Raw genomic sequence first — 22827 nt, 5'->3', positions numbered from 1 at the left:
TTATAACGCATATGAGAGATGAATTACAAGAAAATAATATTATCCTGAGAAATACAAGAAAAATCTATCCGTCTCCCTTTTAGCAAACTCCCAGACAAGGCAAAAATAAAACGGATCAAATGGACTCGTTCAAGAAAAAAGACAAACATTTATGATCAAAGAACATAGGGGATAGAATACAAATCAAGCGACCTCCCTGCCTCACAAGGGATGGATGTCATGCCTGCATTTCATCTGACTGAATAGCCAGTTTTTTGATTGAAGTATATCAATGCTGCAGAGAATACAATTATAGTTCTAATAAATATTAAAGATTACTTAAAGAAGACAAGGAAAGTATCTTATAAACCAAGCTGCCAAGTTCACAGTAATAATAAAAAGATATTTTGAATTGAGTAGTGACAATCTCCTCCACCCCCCCCCCCCCCCCCCCCCCCCGCCCCCTTCAACTGTCCGTCAATAAATATGACCCCAAATATATATGGAATAATATTCATTTTTTTTTATATCACAGAAATGAATTTAAATTAAAATAGAATTCCAATATAGTAGATAAGACATTCACTGGTAATCAATATCACAATTCTTATCGTAAAGGCATTTATGTGATTCAAATCACTTAGGAATATTTTAAATGCAAACAAGATTTAGGTATACTTTATTATATGGTGTGAGAAATAAATATAAACATTTCTCAAAGAATATGTGATCCTATGAAATTCAGTCAATGAGACAAACTGCACCAGCATTTTTATTAAAATTGGATAACAAATACATTTGATTTATGATTGTTTTGTTTTGTTTTTACGGGTTTTACGGCGCTTGCAACAAATTTAGGTCATATCAGCGCCAGTAAAAAGGAAGAAATGGGATAGTAAAAAGTTCTAGAATTACAATTAAAGCACAAAAGAAAAGGTAAGACAAAGGGGAATTGGTTCAAATAGGGAACAGATGTAGATTCCAAGAGCACACCGTCAAAGTACTTAGTTTGAGATCACCTAAAAGTCTCATCCAGACACAAGCACAGGTCCCACCTAAGAGGAATACACTCAAATGTTTACCAATCATATAATATAATATGTAAACTAAACATATTACTATGAATAACAGAGAGATGATTTACAAGGAAAAAAATATCATCTCCCAAAACTATAACTATACATTCGACTGTACAGTGTCCCTCCCAGCCAATGAACTCCGGCAAGGATCAGGACAAAACTAAGTAATCTTATTCCAAGACAATGACAGGAAACAATTGGAAAACGGGTATGGGGGGATAGAAGACACAGCATGTACCTCCCTGCCCACTATGGGAGGTCAGGATCCCCACCCAGTTGATTTATGGTAATAAATACAGATTTGAAACAACAGTTGATGTAATGCATTATCACCAAAGGACATGATACACACAAATGATTGACATATTCAGTGGATAATGACACAATCTGGACCTAATACTCACACAATCTAGATTTGAAAAGTTTTAAATTAAATTATAATTCTTTTTTTTTTCCAAGACATGATCTTACCATGGAAAATGATTCTCCTCAGACCTCCATTTCCAGGAACAATGCTCATAACGTGTAAGATCAAGTATATACTTCAATACTTCCGTTTTATATATATATATATGAGCCAAGGTCAAAAGGTGCCCGTCTGATACCAGTGTTAAGAAAATTTGAATTTTACTTAATTATGGGCTGTTTTTATTGGGTTAATGCTTGTAATCAATTGATAATATGAAGAAGAGATAAAATGAGATAGCACAACATACTCTGTTCAACAGAATATGAAATAAACAACTTGAAAGTGAAATTTGAATGCTGTTTGGCATGTGCTTAAAACGAGGTCAACGCATCACCTTTTTAGAAATCATGTAGAAATTAAATGTGATGTTTTAGCTCACGTGATTGAAATTTGACTAATAGTATAAAGTCAAAATTTACTTTTAAACGCAGTTGCAGTATATTACATATCTGATTAAGTTTCATATAGAGTTCTTAAAAAGTTGGTGTTGCTTGTGACCTTTGGTGTCATCAAACACAGCACAATACTAAGCCTCGACACGAAACGTTAAAGCTCATGTTTAATGTTTATAAAATGTTTAATTATGAGAAATAAGCATAGATTTACTATCTGAACTCAAATCTTTGAGTAAATGTATACCGTTTTGCCAATATTGAGGTTTATTGGTTTCGGTGTCATTTGTCACAAGCAACACGGCATGCGTGAACACGTGGAAGTTTGTTTCGTTAAATGGCGATTCGGAATTTTGATCCACCCTTCTTACCAGTCTTTGAAGTGCAGCACTTCCGTTTGCCTTTCCAGCGTGGCTCCAGGGAGAAAAGGTAAATTGAACTTTGGTGTCATCGCTATTTTACATTGTCACAAGCAACACTTGATATTGGATATTACAAAGTGCCACCAAAAAATTATGTTTTCAGCTGTTATTCTATTTACAAATATGATATTATGACATCTCACATAAGACTGTGATTAGACACAATTAATTATTTCCTTGTAATTCTAATTTTTTTATGTTTCAGGGTTGTATCAATCAAGAAAAAAACAAAACTCAAGCTTTTGACGAATCCAGATAAAAGAAGGGTTGTCAAGAAATTTGATTTGATTTACTATTAACACACTAAATTACTACAAACTAGCAGATTTGAGCAGTAGGCGGATGTTACCGTATGGTTACAAGAATTCATTACCATGGCTGATATTTATCTAGTGCTTGTGTGACTTTTGGTACTTTTTGTGACCATTGGTGTCATTGGTTAAAATGTCACAGGTGACACTTAAGTTTGAAGTTTCTAATATATTTCTGTTTTCATGTTCTTCAAAGCTTGAAATGTCATTGAATTACATTTTAACAGGCGATATGAAATGTGTTCAGTTGCTATTCTTGATTTATTGAGGCAAAATTGCGTTCTAGTGCCGATTTTGACCAAAGTAATAGCAACAATGGTATTACTAATTTCTAAGTATATTTCCAATTTGAAAGTATTTAGTTTCTTAAAATATTATTGAATTTCATTTTATAGTAGGTTATTGTGCTTTTTTGACTGAAAATAATGATATATTATGGACGAAAGTGTGATTTGGTGTTGCTTGTGACATAAGTAATGGTGTCACCGATCTTATGTCACAAGTCACATTCAGATGCTCTAATTTCCATGTATATTTCTATTTTTGAAGTCTTTGGTTTCTGAAATATTATTAAATTCCATATTTAACTGTGGTTATTACACTGGTTTGACTGAAATTAATGATATATTGTAGAAATTGCAATTTGGTATTGCTTGTTACATAAGTAATGGTGTCATCGGTCTAATGTCACAAGTGACACAATGTCGCTAAATAAGACATGCTTTGGTCACATTATTTCCCAACATTTTATTCCAAACGTTTCTGAACATTGCTGGTAATAAGCATATGCAATATTGTTGTTGTTGTTAATGTACAGACATTTTTATGAAATAATATATTTGCATTCTATGTTGCTTGTGACCGATGACACCAAAAAGCAACATTTTCTCCAATAGTTGGTAATATTATTGTACAATGAATGTTGTTGATTGTGTCCTTTTGTCTATAACTTACTAAATAAAGTTTGATACTCAACAAAAATCATTTGGTTATTGAGTTTTTTGTCTCATTTTGGTGTCACCGGTCACAGGTGACACCAGCAACCTATAGGTATTGTTGACGATATTATGCTGCGTTAGACCTTAAAGTTATCTAAAGGGCCTTTGATTCATGAAGTACAGGTTTTTGCTACATATATAGAAACATGAATGGACTATAATGTCACTTTTATTTTGAGAAAAAAAATTGGCACCTTTTGACCTTGGCTCATATATATATATATATATTATATATCAAAGCCCCATCACCGCCGCGAAAATTTTTTAATTCTCTATTGTCTTCTGGCACTTTCCTACTCACTTCATCTCTTGTTGTTACCAACATATCTTTAAACAACATACTTGATACATTTGAGCATAACAACAACAAGAAAAAGAAAGAAAGAGAAAAAAACCCAAATATGTTACTGTTACTCAGTGCAATATGTTACTGTTACTCAGTGCAATATGTTACTGTTACTCAGTGCAATATGTTACTGTTACTCAGTGCAGAACAGTCGGCAAAGGTTATTCAAATGGAATGATATTATACAAAATTCATCATAAGATAATTTTTCAAAATACATAATTTACTGAATAAGACAAGCAAAAAGCAAGCAATTAAACAGATGTTTTATCATTGAGCTGCTCTGAAGTCTGACAAACAACATTCCTCGAGTATAAATGTCTAGATGAACATTTGACATCATCCTCGTGTCCCTGACTAAGGCAGTTCAATTACCATATTATGCTCTCAACTGCCAAAGGTAATTCACAAAAATGAATATATGAAATATCAAACACAGAACATTTCGGCTCAAACTCCTTCAGCCAACAACCAAAAAATTTAAAAAACCCAATAAAAACATAGATATATCACTAAAAAACTTATGTTTTCATTGCTTTTTGTTGTTGGCTGAAGAAGGGTTTTGAGCCCGACGTGTTCCGTGTTTGGTATTTTGTTCTCTTTTGAAGTTGTTATATTCATTTTTGTTTATTACTTTTTACAGTCCACAGATTCTAGCAGCCTAGTATCACTTATGCTCTCAATTGCTGTAATGTAGTGACGAGTATCCCCGCCGAAAACTTGTGCGATGTAGAATGAAATAATATACACAATCCAAACCGTCATCACTGGCCTATTTGGCACTTTTTAAAAATAGATCAACAGTTGTCAAAGCTTTAAGAAGCTTGAAATAGAATCATGGGACTAATTGCCGTTATTCATCATATTGAATTATAGAAGTAGAAGAGATCAATATATTAAATAAAAACAAAACAACAAACAACAAAATGAAAAAAAGAAAAGAAAAACAAAACAAAAAAAACAAAAAAAGTTAACTTTACTAAAAAAAATTGCACAACCCAATAATTGCTTTAGCCAACTTTCGAAAGAAAGGCCAAACCATTTCACACGATAGGACGCAATTACAACACCTTCTTGCCTGTTTCAAGAAGCACAAAACCACCTGCTTTAAAGGTCTGCCTGTGAAATGTGACCATTGTTTGAAAACCACATTATCCCTGCGGGTTGAGACATACTGAAAGCTGAATCGAATCTTTTAACTTATAAAATTAAAATTTAAAAAAACAACATAACGCCCCCCGCCCCCCCCCCCCCCCAAAAAAAAAAAAAATCCACCCCAAAAACTTACAATTTCCATTTTTCTGATTACATTAAACGCAATGTTCGACATCCAGATCATTCCCATATAATACGAAATTGACACAGAAGGTCACATATGGGACAGAGCCATTATGAAAAAAAAAAAAAAGAATTCCAGCTTCTGTATTTAAAAAAGTTTCCTTGTAAAATGTTTTTAAGATCTCAATGTAAGAGTAAACAGTTTCATAAATCAGTCTTTCTTCTTATTGGAAGATAATTATTTCCTGACTTATCTCCTTGATGATATGGATGGGATGTCATCATTTGTAATGAAAATGTAAGCAAAATTCCATTCAATAAAATAAGCAGTTTTCTTTCAGGAACTCAGGGACAAAAAAAAAAAAAGGAAAAAAAGGATTTAATAGACAAAAATAAACCTGTTCAAATAAGAATTATTTTGTTTTGCCCTTATAAAAAGCCTTTAAAATGTGGGGGTGCACTTTGTGTGTGTGTGTGTGTGTGTGTGTGTGTGTGTGACTAACTGAAATTGAAGCAATCTAACATTGAGATGATATAACAACCCCCCCCCCCCCCCCAAAAAAAAAAAAAAAACAAAAAAAAACAAAACAAAAAACAGTTCAAAACAAAAAAAAAACAAACCAAATCCAATAAACCCCGAAACACTAACTTAGTTAACCTAAATCAAATATCTCTATTAGTATTGGTTCCAATTTGTTCATATCCACATTTAGTAACAGGTCACAACTCATCTTGCCCAGTTCTTGAACTTCCTCCATCTTTTCCGTGAGCTTAGAAAGGAAAATCTTTGTTTTAGGTCCATTATTTTGTGACCTGACATAAGCTTGCAACCAGATGAGATGACGCTCCTGTGCCTCGGCGACAATTTTAGTGGCCACGATATTGGGCCGGGTGGGATCCATGAGTTGTATGATGAAGATGAGAATGAGAATGGTCAGATCCTGGCCTGTCAAATCCTGGATACTGCGAATTAATGTCATCTGATTTTTGAAAATATTTGGACCTGTCATCTGCATCACAGAATGTTTAACCCCTCCGTACATGGGTTCACCATTGTCAGATTTTACTTCTGTTTTGAACTTGAAGGATTCCTTCTTTGGATCAAAGCTGACACATGACCTGAGCACAAACAGTTCCATGATTCCTCCCTGTTTAGTGAGGAGAGAAAAAAAAAATGTTATGTTGTTTAAAAAAAAAAAAAAAAAAAAAAAAAAAAAAAAAAAATATATATATATATATATATATATATATATATATATATATATATATATATATATATATATATATATATATATATATATATATATATATATATATATATATATATATATATACACACGTTCACAATCGTTTATTTAAAATAAAATATTGACACAACAAAAAGGAAGAAAAATTGAAAAGAAGAGAAGTGAAGTGAAACAAATTTAAAAAATAGAAAAGAACCTTCCTTTCATAAAGTTGCATGTAAATTTCTAATAGGTTGTTCTAGATGAATATTTGAAAGTCGTGTTTAAGATGAAGACTAGAGTCAAACAAGAATGCAAAATGTCAGGGTGCTTGTTTTTAATTGTCACTGAATGGACCACAGAAAAAAAAATGAACAAAGAGGTAAAAACAATAAGATGGCGATTTACATGAAAACTTGGTGATATTTGATTTTGCTGATCACATCGCTCTGATCAATTATTTTATACTTGTGATCATATTCAGAACAAAACAGATCTATTAGTATCAAACGGCCAACAAGTCGGCCTTAAAGCAAATAGAGAAACGATAATAGCATCAAAATCAATGATAAGGACATAAACAAAGTAGAAAAGTTTGAATATCTGTGAGCAAATATCTCAAGATGGTGGAGTGGAGCAGTAGACTCCCAGAACAGAATGAAAGAAAAACAAGAACAGCATTCAACATCCATGGTAAAAACTTAATTAAAGCCCTCTACGACGACATAAAGAACATCTGTCCTGGTACATGTATCAAAAACCTGGGATATATATATATATATATATATAAACATTTGAAAGATAATTAAGATAGTTTGACTTCTACAACGTTGTTATCGAGCGTTGTTCTCATCAGGAAGTATATATATATATATATATATAAACATTTGAAAGATAATTAAGATAGTTTGACTTCTACAACGTTGTTATCGAGCGTTGTTCTCATCAGGAAGTATATATATATAATATATAAACATTTGAAAGATAATTAAGATAGTTTGACTTCTACAACGTTGTTATCGAGCGTTGTTCTCATCAGGAAGTAATATATATATATATATAAACATTTGAAAGATAATTAAGATAGTTTTGACTTCTACAACGTTGTTATCGAGCGTTGTTCTCATCAGGAAGTATATATATATATATATATAAACATTTGAAAGATAATTAAGATAGTTTGACTTCTACAACGTTGTTATCGAGCGTTGTTCTCATCAGGAAGTATATATATATATATATAAACATTTCAAAGATAATTAAGATAGTTTGACTTCTACAACGTTGTTATCGAGCGTTGTTCTCATCAGGAAGTATATATATATATATATAATAAACATTTGAAAGATAATTAAGATAGTTTGACTTCTACAACGTTGTTATCGAGCGTTGTTCTCATCAGGAAGTATATATATATATATATAAACATTTGAAAGATAATTAAGATAGTTTGACTTCTACAACGTTGTTATCGAGCGTTGTTCTCATCAGGAAGTATATATATATATATAAACATTTGAAAGATAATTAAGATAGTTTGACTTCTACAACGTTGTTATCGAGCGTTGTTCTCATCAGGAAGTATATATATATATATATATAAACATTTGAAAGATAATTAAGATAGTTTGACTTCTACAACGTTGTTATCGAGCGTTGTTCTCATCAGGAAGTATATATATATATATATAAACATTTGAAAGATAATTAAGATAGTTTGACTTCTACAACGTTGTTATCGAGCGTTGTTCTCATCAGGAAGTATATATATATATATATAAACATTTGAAAGATAATTAAGATAGTTTGACTTCTACAACGTTGTTATCGAGCGTTGTTCTCATCAGGAAGTATATATATAATATATATATATAAACATTTGAAAGATAATTAAGATAGTTTGACTTCTACAACGTTGTTATCGAGCGTTGTTCTCATCAGGAAGTATATATATATATATATAAACATTTGAAAGATAATTAAGATAGTTTGACTTCTACAACGTTGTTATCGAGCGTTGTTCTCATCAGGAAGTATATATATATATATATATAAACATTTGAAAGATAATTAAGATAGTTTGACTTCTACAACGTTGTTATCGAGCGTTGTTCTCATCAGGAAGTATATATATATATATATATAAACATTTGAAAGATAATTAAGATAGTTTGACTTCTACAACGTTGTTATCGAGCGTTGTTCTCATCAGGAAGTATATATAAATATATATAACATTTGAAAGATAATTAAGATAGTTTGACTTCTACAACGTTGTTATTGAGCGTTGTTCTCATCAGGAAGTATATATATATATATATAAACATTTGAAAGATAATTAAGATAGTTTGACTTCTACAACGTTGTTATCGAGCGTTGTTCTCATCAGGAAGTATATATATATATATAAACATTTGAAAGATAATTAAGATAGTTTGACTTCTACAACGTTGTTATCGAGCGTTGTTCTCATCAGGAAGTATATATATATATATAAACATTTGAAAGATAATTAAGATAGTTTGACTTCTACAACGTTGTTATCGAGCGTTGTTCTCATCAGGAAGTATATATATATATATATATAAACATTTGAAAGATAATTAAGATAGTTTGACTTCTACAACGTTGTTATCGAGCGTTGTTCTCATCAGGAAGTATATATATATATATATATAAACATTTGAAAGATAATTAAGATAGTTTGACTTCTACAACGTTGTTATCGAGCGTTGTTCTCATAAGGAAGTATATATATATATATATATATAAACATTTGAAAGATAATTAAGATAGTTTGACTTCTACAACGTTGTTATCGAGCGTTGTTCTCATCAGGAAGTATATATATATATATATAACATTTGAAAGATAATTAAGATAGTTTGACTTCTACAACGTTGTTATCGAGCGTTGTTCTCATCAGGAAGTATATATATATATATATAAACATTTGAAAGATAATTAAGATAGTTTGACTTCTACAACGTTGTTATCGAGCGTTGTTCTCATCAGGAAGTATATATATATATATATAAACATTTGAAAGATAATTAAGATAGTTTGACTTCTACAACGTTGTTATCGAGCGTTGTTCTCATCAAGAAGTATATATATATATATATAAACATTTGAAAGATAATTAAGATAGTTTGACTTCTACAACGTTGTTATCGAGCGTTGTTCTCATCAGGAAGTATATATATATATATATAAACATTTGAAAGATAATTAAGATAGTTTGACTTCTACAACGTTGTTATCGATCGTTGTTCTCATCAGGAAGTATATATATATATATATATATAAACATTTGAAAGATAATTAAGATAGTTTGACTTCTACAACGTTGTTATCGAGCGTTGTTCTCATCAGGAAGTATATATATATATATAAACATTTGAAAGATAATTAAGATAGTTTGACTTCTACAACGTTGTTATCGATCGTTGTTCTCATCAGGAAGTATATATATATATATATAAACCCCCAAAAACTCACAACAAAACAAAAATAATGTATGTTTGACACATAGGAATATCAGTTTGAATTGGGAGCCAGACGTTTATAGAATTCACATAAAGACCATCAAGCTCAAATTCGATTGGTTTTGACTTTATAGTGAATTTATAAAGTTACTTCTTCATGCAAATGCATTAAATCGCTTTAAGAATCATTAACGAATGAGATAAACATTGAAAACCAGCAAATATTAGAAAATACTTGCAAATTTTGAATGTGCCGAAAAAGAATTAAAAAATTTTTTTTTTTTTAAAAGAAGAAAATTTAAAAAAAAAAAAAAGGGGGGGGGGGGGGGGGGGTTGTTGGGCAATAAAAAGACGAAAAACAAAACAAACACAATGATGCATCTGCTGCCTCTGCTACTATTACTGCTGCTGCTGCTACTACAGTCCACTCCGGATAATCACAACTCGGTTAATTACAACTTTCGGTTAGTCGCAACATTTCCCAAGAAACGGAATTAATTCTATATAAAAGTCACTGGTTAATTGCAACAAACTTTCTGTTAATCGCAACAAATTTTCGCCCTCAAAAGTTGTAAATTCAAGAAACCAATCTAACAAAATATCATGATTAAATTTCATCATGGAAGAAATCGTGATAAGTTGAAAAATCCAGAGTGAGCGGGATTTAATGCTACAGTATTGTGTCACCACTTTATTAGAGAGACAAAAGAGGGGCTTTGCAGTATGGGTTTGTGATGTAATCTGTGGCCATTAGATAGAAGGTGAGGGGGCTGGGCATAGTCTTATACAACAGGTAGACAATGACAGTTGTAAAGAGAGACTGAGCAATATCCTTTGTTTTTGGATTGACAATTGTGCATTGTGATCAATGAGTTTGGTGAGAGCTCTATTGTCTCTCATCACGCTGAACTATTTGACTCTTACAAATGTTAAGAACAAAAGAGTGAAACTGAATCCAATCTGAATAAGACGCCGACCTGCATCAAAGCTGCTTTTGCTTGACAAATCTATACAGGCCTGTCATATGTTTAAAAAAAAAAAAAAATTCAATCATAATGCCCAGTCTGTGGTGGACTAAGAACAATGCTCACAACAACTGGTTTGTGTTTACCACTAATGTGTAAAATGTTGCAATAGTAGACTGGACACTCAGCTTCGGTTAATTGCAACTTCGGTTAATCGCAACATTTTCGCTGATCCCAAGGTGTTGCGATTATCTGGAGTGAACTGCACTACTACTGCTGATGTCACTTATAATTTTACTTAACACACACGATTGTTTAAGTTTTAGAAATGAGGAGTACTAAGCCCCAAATTTTAAAACCATCATTTAAAAAAAATTTTGGATAACTATGTGCAAACATAATATTTGCCGCGCCCGCATGTATCCAAAAATTAAAGCAAAATATATGGAAAAACATTTTGTAAAATGACACCAAGTAAAACAAAAATTGTTCATATTTCTGTAATATGTGTTGTAGCAAAAAAAGATGAAGTTAATACTGATTAATCACAAATCCCAACCTCTAACTAGTTTTGTCAATGTACTACTCACTTTTAATAAACTTATTTGATCATCTGGAGTTAAACTCCTGAACTCCACTATGCATTTGGTGAAACGAATGAGTCGCCGAATGAAAATATCTGTCATGTTATACAACTGATCCATAGACTTTGGTTCCTTCAATAGTTTTAAAGCTTTATCTGAGTCATAAGGTCTCTCAAATATATCATTGTATTTTTGACGTAAAGACTCCAGATTTTCTTTAATGTAGGGATTCAAAGGCTGAATCTTCATTTCCTCATCCTCATAGATGCCTCTGAAACTGTCTTGTCTTAATTTCACAGTCTTAAGTGGATAACTAAACCGATGCCTGATACTATCACCTTTATCAAAACAATCTGTAATGCCCTCCTTGGTATCACCTACACTGTCTGTATCATAGGTAAAGGAAAGGGGTTTATGGTCCCCTGGGGACACTGAAGACGGGCATGGTGGATCATAGACATTACTGGTGGTGGATGTCGGGGAATGACTTTCTGATGGGACATGGGAGGCTTGATAAGAAGGAATGTTGTGGCTGCTGCTTTTGCTGTTTGGTGAAGATTTGTGAACTGATTGTGACCATACATACGATGTCATCTGATCAACCATGTCACTGGTACTGTGGCATACATTGATAACAGATCTTCCTTTGACCCCTTCATCACTCATGGGTTCTCTGTACATAGAGATGTGAGATGAGGCATCCATAGAGTCTTCCATACATTGGGAACTGTCCATGGACATGTCCATCATCAGAGCAGAAGAGGGTTTCTCCATACGACGCATCTGTTGACGCCGACGCCTCTTTTGTAGCTGATTGGCATCTAATGAAATATGAAAAAAAGGGAATGGATAAAAGTAACTAAAATGTTAGAAAATTGATGGCACCTCGCTTTGGACACATAAAATCGAGACAGATATTCTTACAAACAAAGCCATGGCAGCGTGTGTTGTCAAACATGGAATATTTTTAAAGAGTAAGATAACTTACAGTTATAATCAACATAGATCTGTCACATTATGAATATACAAAAAGCTGTACCAATAAACGCTATTAGATAGGGGATGTAGGATATTGGAATCGAGGAGAGTCTGAATGTCACTTCCATAACTCAAGACATGTTTTGCTACTCAAAATACATCATTTTTCAATCCTCGAATGTATCCAATACAAGATCAATTTCAATATCTTGTGTAATTTTGTGGAAAATATATTTTTTAAACATTCTTGCAAATTTTACTTATAAGATCAATCGTCTCAAAACAGTATTATTTTGGGATGACCAAGGAACTTGAAAGTCAATTTATAGTCACAAACCTGAAACTTGGAGTTGGTCTCTCATCGTTAGAGTGGAAAATGACTATTTTTTGCATTGCAAAACATTTGAAGTTTGTAATTTTCATTATTTCCTTTCTAAAATCACTTTTCAGGGTACTATTCATCCCGAAATAATACACTTTAAGACAGTGGTCACATTACCATATTTTGACATTTCATATTAAATATACACAATTTCATACTGGTGATTGTAATAAAAGCCCACTCCATGACTCTAACACACATTGAGATATTTAGATATAAATCAATACTGTATTTGTATCTTCAGGGGGAGATTACCCACCTTCACATAAGATAGGAATTTCCATTTAAATCAATACTGTATTTGTATCTTCAGGGGGAGATTACCCACCTACACATAAGATAGGAATTTCCATTTAAATCAATACTGTATTTGTATCTTCAGGGGAGATTACCCACCTACACATAAAATAGAAATTTCCATTTAAATCAATACTGTATTTGTATCTTCAGGGGGAGATTACCCACCTACACATAAGATAGAAATTTCCATTTAAATCAATACTGTATTTGTATCTTCAGGGGGAGATTACCCACCTACACATAAGATAGGAATTTCCATTTAAATCAATACTGTATTTGTATCTTCAGGGGGAGATTACCCACCTACACATAAGATAGGAATTTCCATTAAGTCCTGCTAGGCGCTTATGTTTTATCTACATGGGCAATCAAAGTTGATTTATACCTCGGAGACCTACAACTTGCAGATCCATCTCGGCCAAGGCAAAGACAAAACCAAGTAATCTCTTTCCCAAAATAAGACAGAAAGCAGCAGAAAAGGAAATATAGGGGGAAAGAAGGCACATCAAAAGTGACCTCCCCACTCATCTTATTGACCGTTTGTTGCAGAAATATCTACCATGGGAATTTGAACACAAAGATATCTTGACTTGGGTCACATTTTAAAGTAAATAGACATGCATTAGTTCCATCTAAATTATATAACAGAGGTGCATTTTTCACTCAGACATCTTCTATCTTTCGATCTGATTTTTCGATGGGCACAACTTACAAAAAAAACCCAACTTTACTTGTGGTACAAAATTTTTTTTAAATTAAAAAATGAGGTTCTTTAATAGTCGATATTCCATCATCAAATGTAATAATCATTTTTAAAAATCATTCGTTCACTTTATGTTCATAAACAAAGTGAAAAATAAACCTTTACCTAAAATCCATTCCTTTTTCATGCCAATGGCAAAGCATTTTTGAAGTCGACATCCTGGGCAAAATTTGCGGCTATGTGAATCTAACACACAGCAACCTTCAAAGCTGCATACAAATGGCTGAAAAAAGGAGGGAAAATTATAAAGGAATTAGATTTTTAAAAAAATAATTATATATGTTAAGAAATTTCAATTTTCTCTCTAAAGTTATTTTCTCACTGTTTCAAATACCCCCCCCCCCCCCCACCCCCCAATAAAATGAATGAATATACAATCACACAAACAAAACACATTCTACGTCATCGTCATCATATAATTCGACTCTTTACAAACTCACCAACACTATTAAAATAACACTTAACGGTGAAACTCGTTAAAAAAATAGAAATAATGTATATATGACATATGACAGTGTTGGATATTTTCGATTTATGGTACCAAAAAAAAAAAAAAACAACAAAAAAACAAAAACAAAAGAGGAATGGCTGAACTCAAGCAGAAGACCTGTTCAACGATGACAGCCCAATGAAAACAGATGAAGGATCCACGGGGGAAATAAACTCAATGGAAGGATCAGACGTTATAGTGTCAGATGAATGAAGTAAAGAGAACTCACTCAATTTTATTTTCATGAATCAATTCCAATTCTTCTTTTTCTTTCAGAAACGCATTTCTCATCTTCAGTGTTGTGTGTTGTCGAAGATATGTAAAGTTCTTCACTTGCTCGATTAACTCACTCAACCCTAACACCGACTATATCCGTAGTTTACCCTGGTTACTTTTACCCCATGCCTATTTATTCCATTTTTCTGATACAAATTATAGGCGTAGTTTGCATCTTAATGGTAGTTTAATAAAAATCTATGTACATGCTCATTTTAAATACATTTTTTCCCATTTTAAAAAGTAGCAAAAATCTCTAGGATTGAGTGAGTTAAGCTTTGATAATTGGTTTTGTGAAGAATGAAGACAACTCACTTTCGTTTTAAAAATTATTTGACAGACAGATTTGAAGACCTTTCTGAACTCATTGATATTTTAAAGTGACCTTTCTAGCTGATTAAAAAAACAAAACAAAAAAAAAGACATATTTTTAAACAAGCCAGCGTGCATCTATCAAAAGTTCCCAGTCTAACTCATCAGTCACCTAGTCTTGTGTCTCAACATACTTTTGTTATCGATCTCAGCTGGTAATCGTTGCTAAGGACTGCGTTGGCAGCGAAATGGAGCTTTAAAAAAATGACTAATCAGGAATACACATTCGTCTGAAATATAATATTGTTGTTGTAAGGATGGAAGTCTTTGGATAAAAAAATCTAATTATGTCGCTATCTATTTTCACGATCAGTAAAAATCATCCCCACGGTATAGCAACCGCATAATAATATTTTAACACATTATGTATTCACAATATGAAGGCCACCGAAGCACGTTGCGGTGACGGTTATAGACTTAATAACGCGGGGTCAACTGTCCGCAACATGGTCAGTGCGAGAAGGTCATTCCCGGCATAAGGTCACTGGTCTGCTGTGATCTCTTTCAGCGCACGTCGTCTCCATGGCCTTGTGTAATGAGTTTTTTAATTATTTTTTGAAATTCTCTCTTTTACTATTACTTTTATTTTTATTTCATTCACTGTATTGTTTTACAAAATTATGTAAATATAATATCTTATAACGTGTGTCTATTTATTATTGTAATTCACGTTTGTAAAACCAATCTACGTATGGGTGAGTAACGTTTATTTATTTTTATTTGTTATTTTATTTAATGATACCAGGGCGGCACGAGAGAAAAATCCATGATGATGACCATGATGATGATGATGATGATGATGATAATGATCATACAAATCGTCATCTTCCATCAGGTGGGTCTTTATTCTGACATGTGACTATTAATTGTTATTTATTTGCAAAAAAAACCAAAAACAAGTGACTCTCTTTCAGCGGTGGTCGTGTGCTTGTATCTGGGAGGAGAAATACAGTGGAAACCACTAAACAGGCCCTGATATAACAGGTGTACGGCTATAACAGGGCTTTTAAAATCACAGCAACAAGAAAAGCAACAGCTTCTACTACTTCCATGACTTCTCCTATTATAACAACAACGACGACGATTCCTTTAATGACGACGCCAACTACTACTACTACTACTACTACTACTACTACTACGACACACTACTACTACTACTACTACTACTACTACTACTACTACTACTACTACTACTACCATACTACTACTACTACTACTACTACTACTACTACTACTACTACTACTACTACTATACTACTACTAGTACTACTACTACTACTACTACTACTACTACTACGACTACTACTACGACTATACTACTACTACTACCACTACTACTACTACTACTACTACTACTACTACTACTACTACTACTACTACTACTACTACTACCACTACTACTACCAACTACTACTACTACTACTACTACTACTACTTACTACTACTACTACTACTACTACTACTACTACTACTACTACTATACTACTACTACTACTACTACTACTACTACTACTACTACTACTACTACTACTACTACTACTACTACTACTACTACTACTACTGCGACTACTACTTACTCACTACTACTACTACTACTACTACTACTACTACTACTACTACTACTACTACTACTACTACTACTACTACTACTACTACTACTACTACTACTACTACTACTACTACTACTACTACTACACTACTACTACTACTCTACTAACTACTACTACTACTACATACTACTACTACGACTACTACTACTACTACTACTACTACTACTACTACTACTGCGACTACTACAACTACTACTACCATTGGTTTTCTTTGCATGTCCGGGATAACAGATCGAGTTGTGTACATTTGAATGACCAAACAGATTAATAAAAATAGCATACGATACTGGGTTCCTACAGCAATTCTATTTTGAAATTCAACGAGTTTTCAATGTGATTTTTTTTTTTTGATTAAAGGATTAAAACAACAATGAATTATTCCTTCAACGCTTTTCTTCGCTAGTGGGGACAACTCAACTCCTTAAGTACTGTTTCCACATCGAAGTAAGGGCTTCAAGTTCACTTTTATTCAACTTAGCTGAAGACAGCAATGCATTTGACTGGCTGAATAATTAATTTCATGGTATTCCAATACTGTTCCTTTGCTGTCATTTTGTCAGCTATTTTTTTTCTCCAAGATCTGAAATGGTGATGAGCTGGTTGTAGTAGTGGTCTTAGGGACGGTGATGTGCCGGTGGTCGTAGTATTGATGGTAGGGATGGTGATGTTATAGTGGTTGAGGTAGTGGTGATAGAGATGGTGATGTGGTGGTTGTGGTAGCGGTGGTAGGGATGGTGATGTGGTTGTGGTGGTAGTAGTAGTAGTGGTCGTAGGGATGGTGATGTGGTGGTTGTAGTAGCGGTGGTAGGGATGGTGTTGTGGTGGTGGTGGTTGTAGTAGTGGTAGGAACAGTGATGTGGTGGTTGTGGTGGTATTGCTGGTCGGGATGGCGATGAGGTGGTGCTAAGGATGGTGATGTGGTGGTGGTTGTTGTAGTGGTGATAAGGATGGTGATGTGGTAGTTGTTGTAGTAGTGGTAGTAAGGATGATGATGTGGTGGTCGTTGTTGTATTGGTCGTATGGATGATGACGTGGTGGTTGTAGTACTACCGGTAGAGATGGTGATGCTGTGGTTATAGTAGTGGTGGTAGGGATGGTGATGTGGTGGTTGCTTTAGAAGTGGTTTGACAACATGTATGAAAAGACGAATTAATCTCAACAAAAGAGTTATACGATTTTAAAACTTATTATACTACTGCATTGTGGACATGTACGTAGATCGAAAAGAATCTTTTGAGCCATCAGCGGCCAAATTAAGGCAAATCCGAATATCAAAGGTCAAGGGACTCATGATTACGTCACATCGGCTATTCTAAATAACCATTTGAACCAACGGGCAGTAGAATCGCCCTTCATTTAAGAAAGGTTTTCAAGTTACTCAATCTGTGAAAAATAGTTTTATAATTTTTTAAATATTTGGCAGTAATTCTGTGCTCGACGACAAGAATTGAACAGTTTTGGCAAATCCGATTTTTGTTCCACTAAGGCTCCAGATCCACTAAACCAATCACCACCAAATCTTGCATGGCGTTTACAATTAAGTTATCTTGAAGATGGTTTTTGTGGTCCTAAGAGTTTGATTAAACAACGCCTTGATTTCATTTTTAAAAAATCAATTGTTTCGTCAAAACTTCTTCGAAGACAGACGCCATCATTGTTGGCACGTTGGTTATGGGTTAAACTTCTGGTAAAGAAAACGAATATGACAATTTTTAGACGAGAGTACTTGCACTTGTACAATTTTCAGGATAACACTTATCGATAAGACTATCATTGAACAAGCAAATCAACCAGTATCAAACACATCAGTGCATAAGTCACATGAAATACATCTAAAAATTCACCCAAGTAAGTATATAGTGTGAAAAGATATGTTCTTAAACGTATTTTTTTTCAATATATATCTATAGAGCTCGAAAATCTTACAGACTGAGGGATATTATTCATTATCGTGAGTCCGAATTTCATAAGATATCACCTATCAACCAAGTATTTAAGTTTAGTTTTAGGAGATGCTAACCTTAAACGTTTATAGTCTGTTTGATATAATTTGATGAGAACTAATCATTGAAATGGCTGTCTATAAATAATAACAAAGAGATGAGTGACGTCACCTTCGTTCCTTCTATAGTAAATACATCAGATAGGTACAGTACTGACCACTGGCATGGTGTGGGCGAGTGAGAGGCTAACGGTACACTCAAGGTCGAGCTATGGTTAAGTTCACTATATCGAGCCTTAAGGCTTAACAATAATATACAGAACGTTAGCATTCACCACCCAGAGCAATCTTTTCATGAAATCAATACAAAGCCTGGAGCAAGGGCGAGTGAGCCAAGTAACGGAGACCAAATCAATAACAAGGAATGACCAAACGCCAACTGTGCATTAGTGGACCATATCGAGTGACATAATTTGTCTAATGTGCGAAGTAACTGCCTTGTGCAGACGGGGGGTCGCTGTTTACTACAAGGTCGATCACTAAAGTTGAATAATTGCATGAATGAGATTCGTTAAAGGTCCGCTCTCAAATTTAGAAAAAAATATCACTGAGCAAATTTTATTTACGTGCATTCTCTCACAATCACTTGGGTATGGCCACATCGACAGGAATTGATTCAGTGGCAAGAAGAAGAAGACGAAGAAGAAGAAAGAACGAAGAAGAAGAAGAGAAGAAGAAGAAGAAGAAGAAGAAGAAGAAGAAGAAGAAGAAGAAGAAGAAGAAGAAGAAGAAGAAGAAGAAGAAGAAGAAGAAGAAGACATCCCTATACCGATAAGTCAAAAAATAAAAAAATATGAACTGACAATTAATTAGTCACGTTCTTTCTTCTTCAACCCCTCCCCCCCCCCCCTCCCCACCCCCGCCAACTTTAAACGTTGATGACAACCATAGAAATTCCCTATTGATTAACAGAGATCTTTCTCTTTCCAAGAGTAGGATGCCATTCTTGGCGTGTAATCTCTTCTATCTCGATGCGATCCATTGACATTCCACCATACACACTCAGGGTACCTATTTATCTTCTTTGTGTATATTTGCCCAATTGGATTTTTAGTAACACTAAGGCTCCGAAACCATTGGACCAATCGTCATCAAATTTTACCAATTATGACATGAAGATGGATTACATAATGTATTATATGATTGATTAGATCCACCGTGGTGATTTTATCGAAAAATCAAATTTGTTTCGTCAAATCCCATCGAAAACAGACGCCATCATTTTTAGCACGTGGGTTGTTGTTTCAACCTTCCGGTTAGCGAGTATGATAATGAGATGACAGTACTTGCATTGAATCGAAACCAGTGAGTGGTTCCTCTCTTTATTTTGAATACAATCAATTTCTTAAAATATATATCAACCATTTTCCGCTCTTAACATTGGGGAAGATTACTACGACTGGTGAGCGAAATATATTAGATACTAAATTCAGATAATGTCTCTCCGTGCCCAAATAAAAAGCTCGACGGGGTTCTCTTACGAAGTCGAAAAATATATTGTCCATTAAGACAACGGCAATTGAGTTTACCCAATACTTGAATGATACATTTTGAGTTGATCGACTTATAATCACGTTAACTGAGCGGGCACCGCTCATGGAACAGACGACTAATGCTTGTTTTCCCCGTTTTCAAAGTTTCAAATGATAGCCAAAATGTCAAATGATATGCCGTGTGTGTGTGTTTTTTTTTAAAGTTGATTATTAACTTTATTTACACATGTTCAAGGCCTACATGGTATGTTTTATGTATTAAGCAAACTAATGAATTATTTATAATTACGACAAGTTGTCAATACAGCACAGTGAAGTTATCATCATCATCATCATCATCATCATCATCATCATCATCATCATCATCATCATCATCGTCATCATCACCACCATTATTATTATTTCTACTCTTCTTCTTCTTCTTCTTCTTCTTCTTCTTCTTCTTCTTACCATAACACCATCAATATCATCATCATCCTCACAACATTATTATTATTATTATTATTATTATTATCATCATCATCATCATCATCATCATTTTCATCAATAATCCTTTTGAAATTCTTCCTATTTGTGTCAGAAATTGCTGCGCGAGACATTTTGGATTGCACCTTAGTAAATGTTAATGAAATTCAAATTTATGGGTTATAGGTGCATGGATGGGCTTTGATCTACGTGCTGAAAAATTTCCTCCTTTTTTGTGACCAGTCATTCTAACCCCTGATTATATCAGTTGTCTAGTTAACAATTCTCCATTGCAACGCAGTCATCATCATAATTGCCTTTTTCACCCTGGGTCAGGGTATAGGTCACAGACAAACAGTTTCCATCCTTCTCTATCCCGAGCTAACTTTTTTATCTCATTCCAGCTCTTACCACTTCTCTGTATATTGGTCGCCCAAGCTAAAAAAAAGGATTTGGTTTGTCCTGCGTTTCTGTAACGGTTTGAGTTTAACGGAAAGGGGTGTTAACCCTTTGCCAACCCCCAACCTAGAGGACCAGGTGACTCAAAGATGGGGGAATCACACACCATTAGTCGCCTCTTACGACACGCTGGCTTGGCGTTGGCTATTCTTGACCCCCTCAGTTGAGGGACCCCGGACACCACACGGGGAATTGCTACGCAGTGTCCACTCTAAAATTTCATGTCCCATAATTTGTGTTAAAGCTGAAACTTTTACTTTGTTGTCATAAAAATTAGGAACTTGTCTTTTCGGTACCTTGTTGAAAAAGTATCTGTTGACTTAAATAAGTTTATAAGCTCTTTGATTTGTAGTCACGCAATCTTAGCTAGATAGGTTGAATTACAGTAACACACCACTTGCTTGAATGTCAACCTCTTGAAGACCTGAGAGGCACATTCCTCCCACCAAATCCAAGCATCAGTAACACACTTTATAGTCACCTGGAACAACTACAAAAGACGTCTAACTTCCACGTCATGGCACAAGACCGAAGGGCTCGAGCTCAGGTGGTCGCTGGTTCGGATAAGTAAGTAGCTGGTTGGTCCTTGATTATTACCGTTATCATCATTAAACGCCCTGGTCGACACAATTCGGCACTCTACGTTTAAGAGATGGGATTATTGTAGGACAAAACTTATAAATAAAACTCAGATTCATAAGAAAATAACCCAAGCCTTTTCTGCATTCCAAACTAAGAACATTTGACTAAAAACAAAGGGAAAAATATGATACGCCATTCTAATTTAAACTGCGCCATCGGCGCTGCCGTAAAGCACTCGCCTTCCTCCCCGCCTTTTTATCCATCACCCCTAAAATCTAAATTGAATAATAAGGTCTTCCATTGCCATTCAAAGTTGATCAAGCTTGGCACACACCTCCCCGAACATGTTGTCTATGTAATGCGATGGGAAGAAATAATAATTAATTTAAAACACCACCCTGTCGCGTCATAAGGAGAACGACACAGGGGACAATGATTTCAACACTGTAGATATGTTTCCTTGAATTGGAACCAATAATTTATAACATAATAATGTATTTTGACATCATTTTTAGGTTTTGCACCGCCTAGTGGGTTTTCATTAGTAGCTAGTGCTCAAAAAGAAAACATGTAAATGATCTCATTGGTTGAACTATTGAATCCACCGCAGGATTCGTTGTCTCTTGACAGTCGTAGCCTTATACTATGACCTAGTATTTTTGTTGGTGCTCGGCTATACGTTTACAAAGTCTACGGAACAACCTCATTATATGGTGATCATGGTTGAGACAGTAATGTCTTGCAATATCTTAATCAGGGTTTGCGCTGTTGCAAAGATAACGCATTGAGGATCTGTGTATTGGGGTACCGTTTGGAGGCATAATCTCCTTTATGACGTTATTTTCCGATATTTATTTATTTTATCACTTTTATCTTGAGCCGGGACGGGATGGTTAAGACCATGGCCCACTTAAGTCACTGTGGTTACGCCTTGGTCTGCTCAAATACGGAAAAATTTTACACGTTGACACAAACTAAGGCGAAGGCTTGTGTCTGCCTAGTCTGATACCGCGAAGTTGAATGCAAGCTTCAATTTAATTACAAAAACAGATCAAATGAACGTTTCGGGTTTCCCGTTTATCAACAAAACAGGATGAATCAAACACCACAGATGAATG

General features: G+C 34.1%; 1 protein-coding gene across 1 annotated transcript in view; it reads right to left on the bottom strand.

Annotated features, from left to right (window-relative positions):
* Positions 1-1502: 1502 nt before the first annotated feature.
* LOC144966173 (vitamin D3 receptor-like) overlaps positions 1503-22827 on the bottom strand; it is a 93026-nt gene continuing 71701 nt past the window's right edge. Inside the window, exons 4-6 of the mRNA XM_078902312.1 lie at positions 14066-14183; positions 11544-12358; positions 1503-6422 (exon numbers count right to left, since the gene is read on the bottom strand). Coding sequence (XP_078758438.1) covers positions 5928-6422; positions 11544-12358; positions 14066-14183 — 1428 coding nt within the window. The 3' untranslated portion in view covers positions 1503-5927. The remainder of the gene's footprint in view (positions 6423-11543; positions 12359-14065; positions 14184-22827) is intronic.

Source organism: Berghia stephanieae, chromosome 2 (assembly GCF_034508935.2).
Source record: "Berghia stephanieae isolate SIO BIC M18660-M18661 chromosome 2, UCSD_Bste_1.3, whole genome shotgun sequence".
NCBI classification, from domain to species: domain Eukaryota; kingdom Metazoa; phylum Mollusca; class Gastropoda; order Nudibranchia; family Aeolidiidae; genus Berghia; species Berghia stephanieae.
Note: the sequence above shows the minus strand (reverse complement) of the source record. Positions and strands in the feature narration are given on the sequence as shown.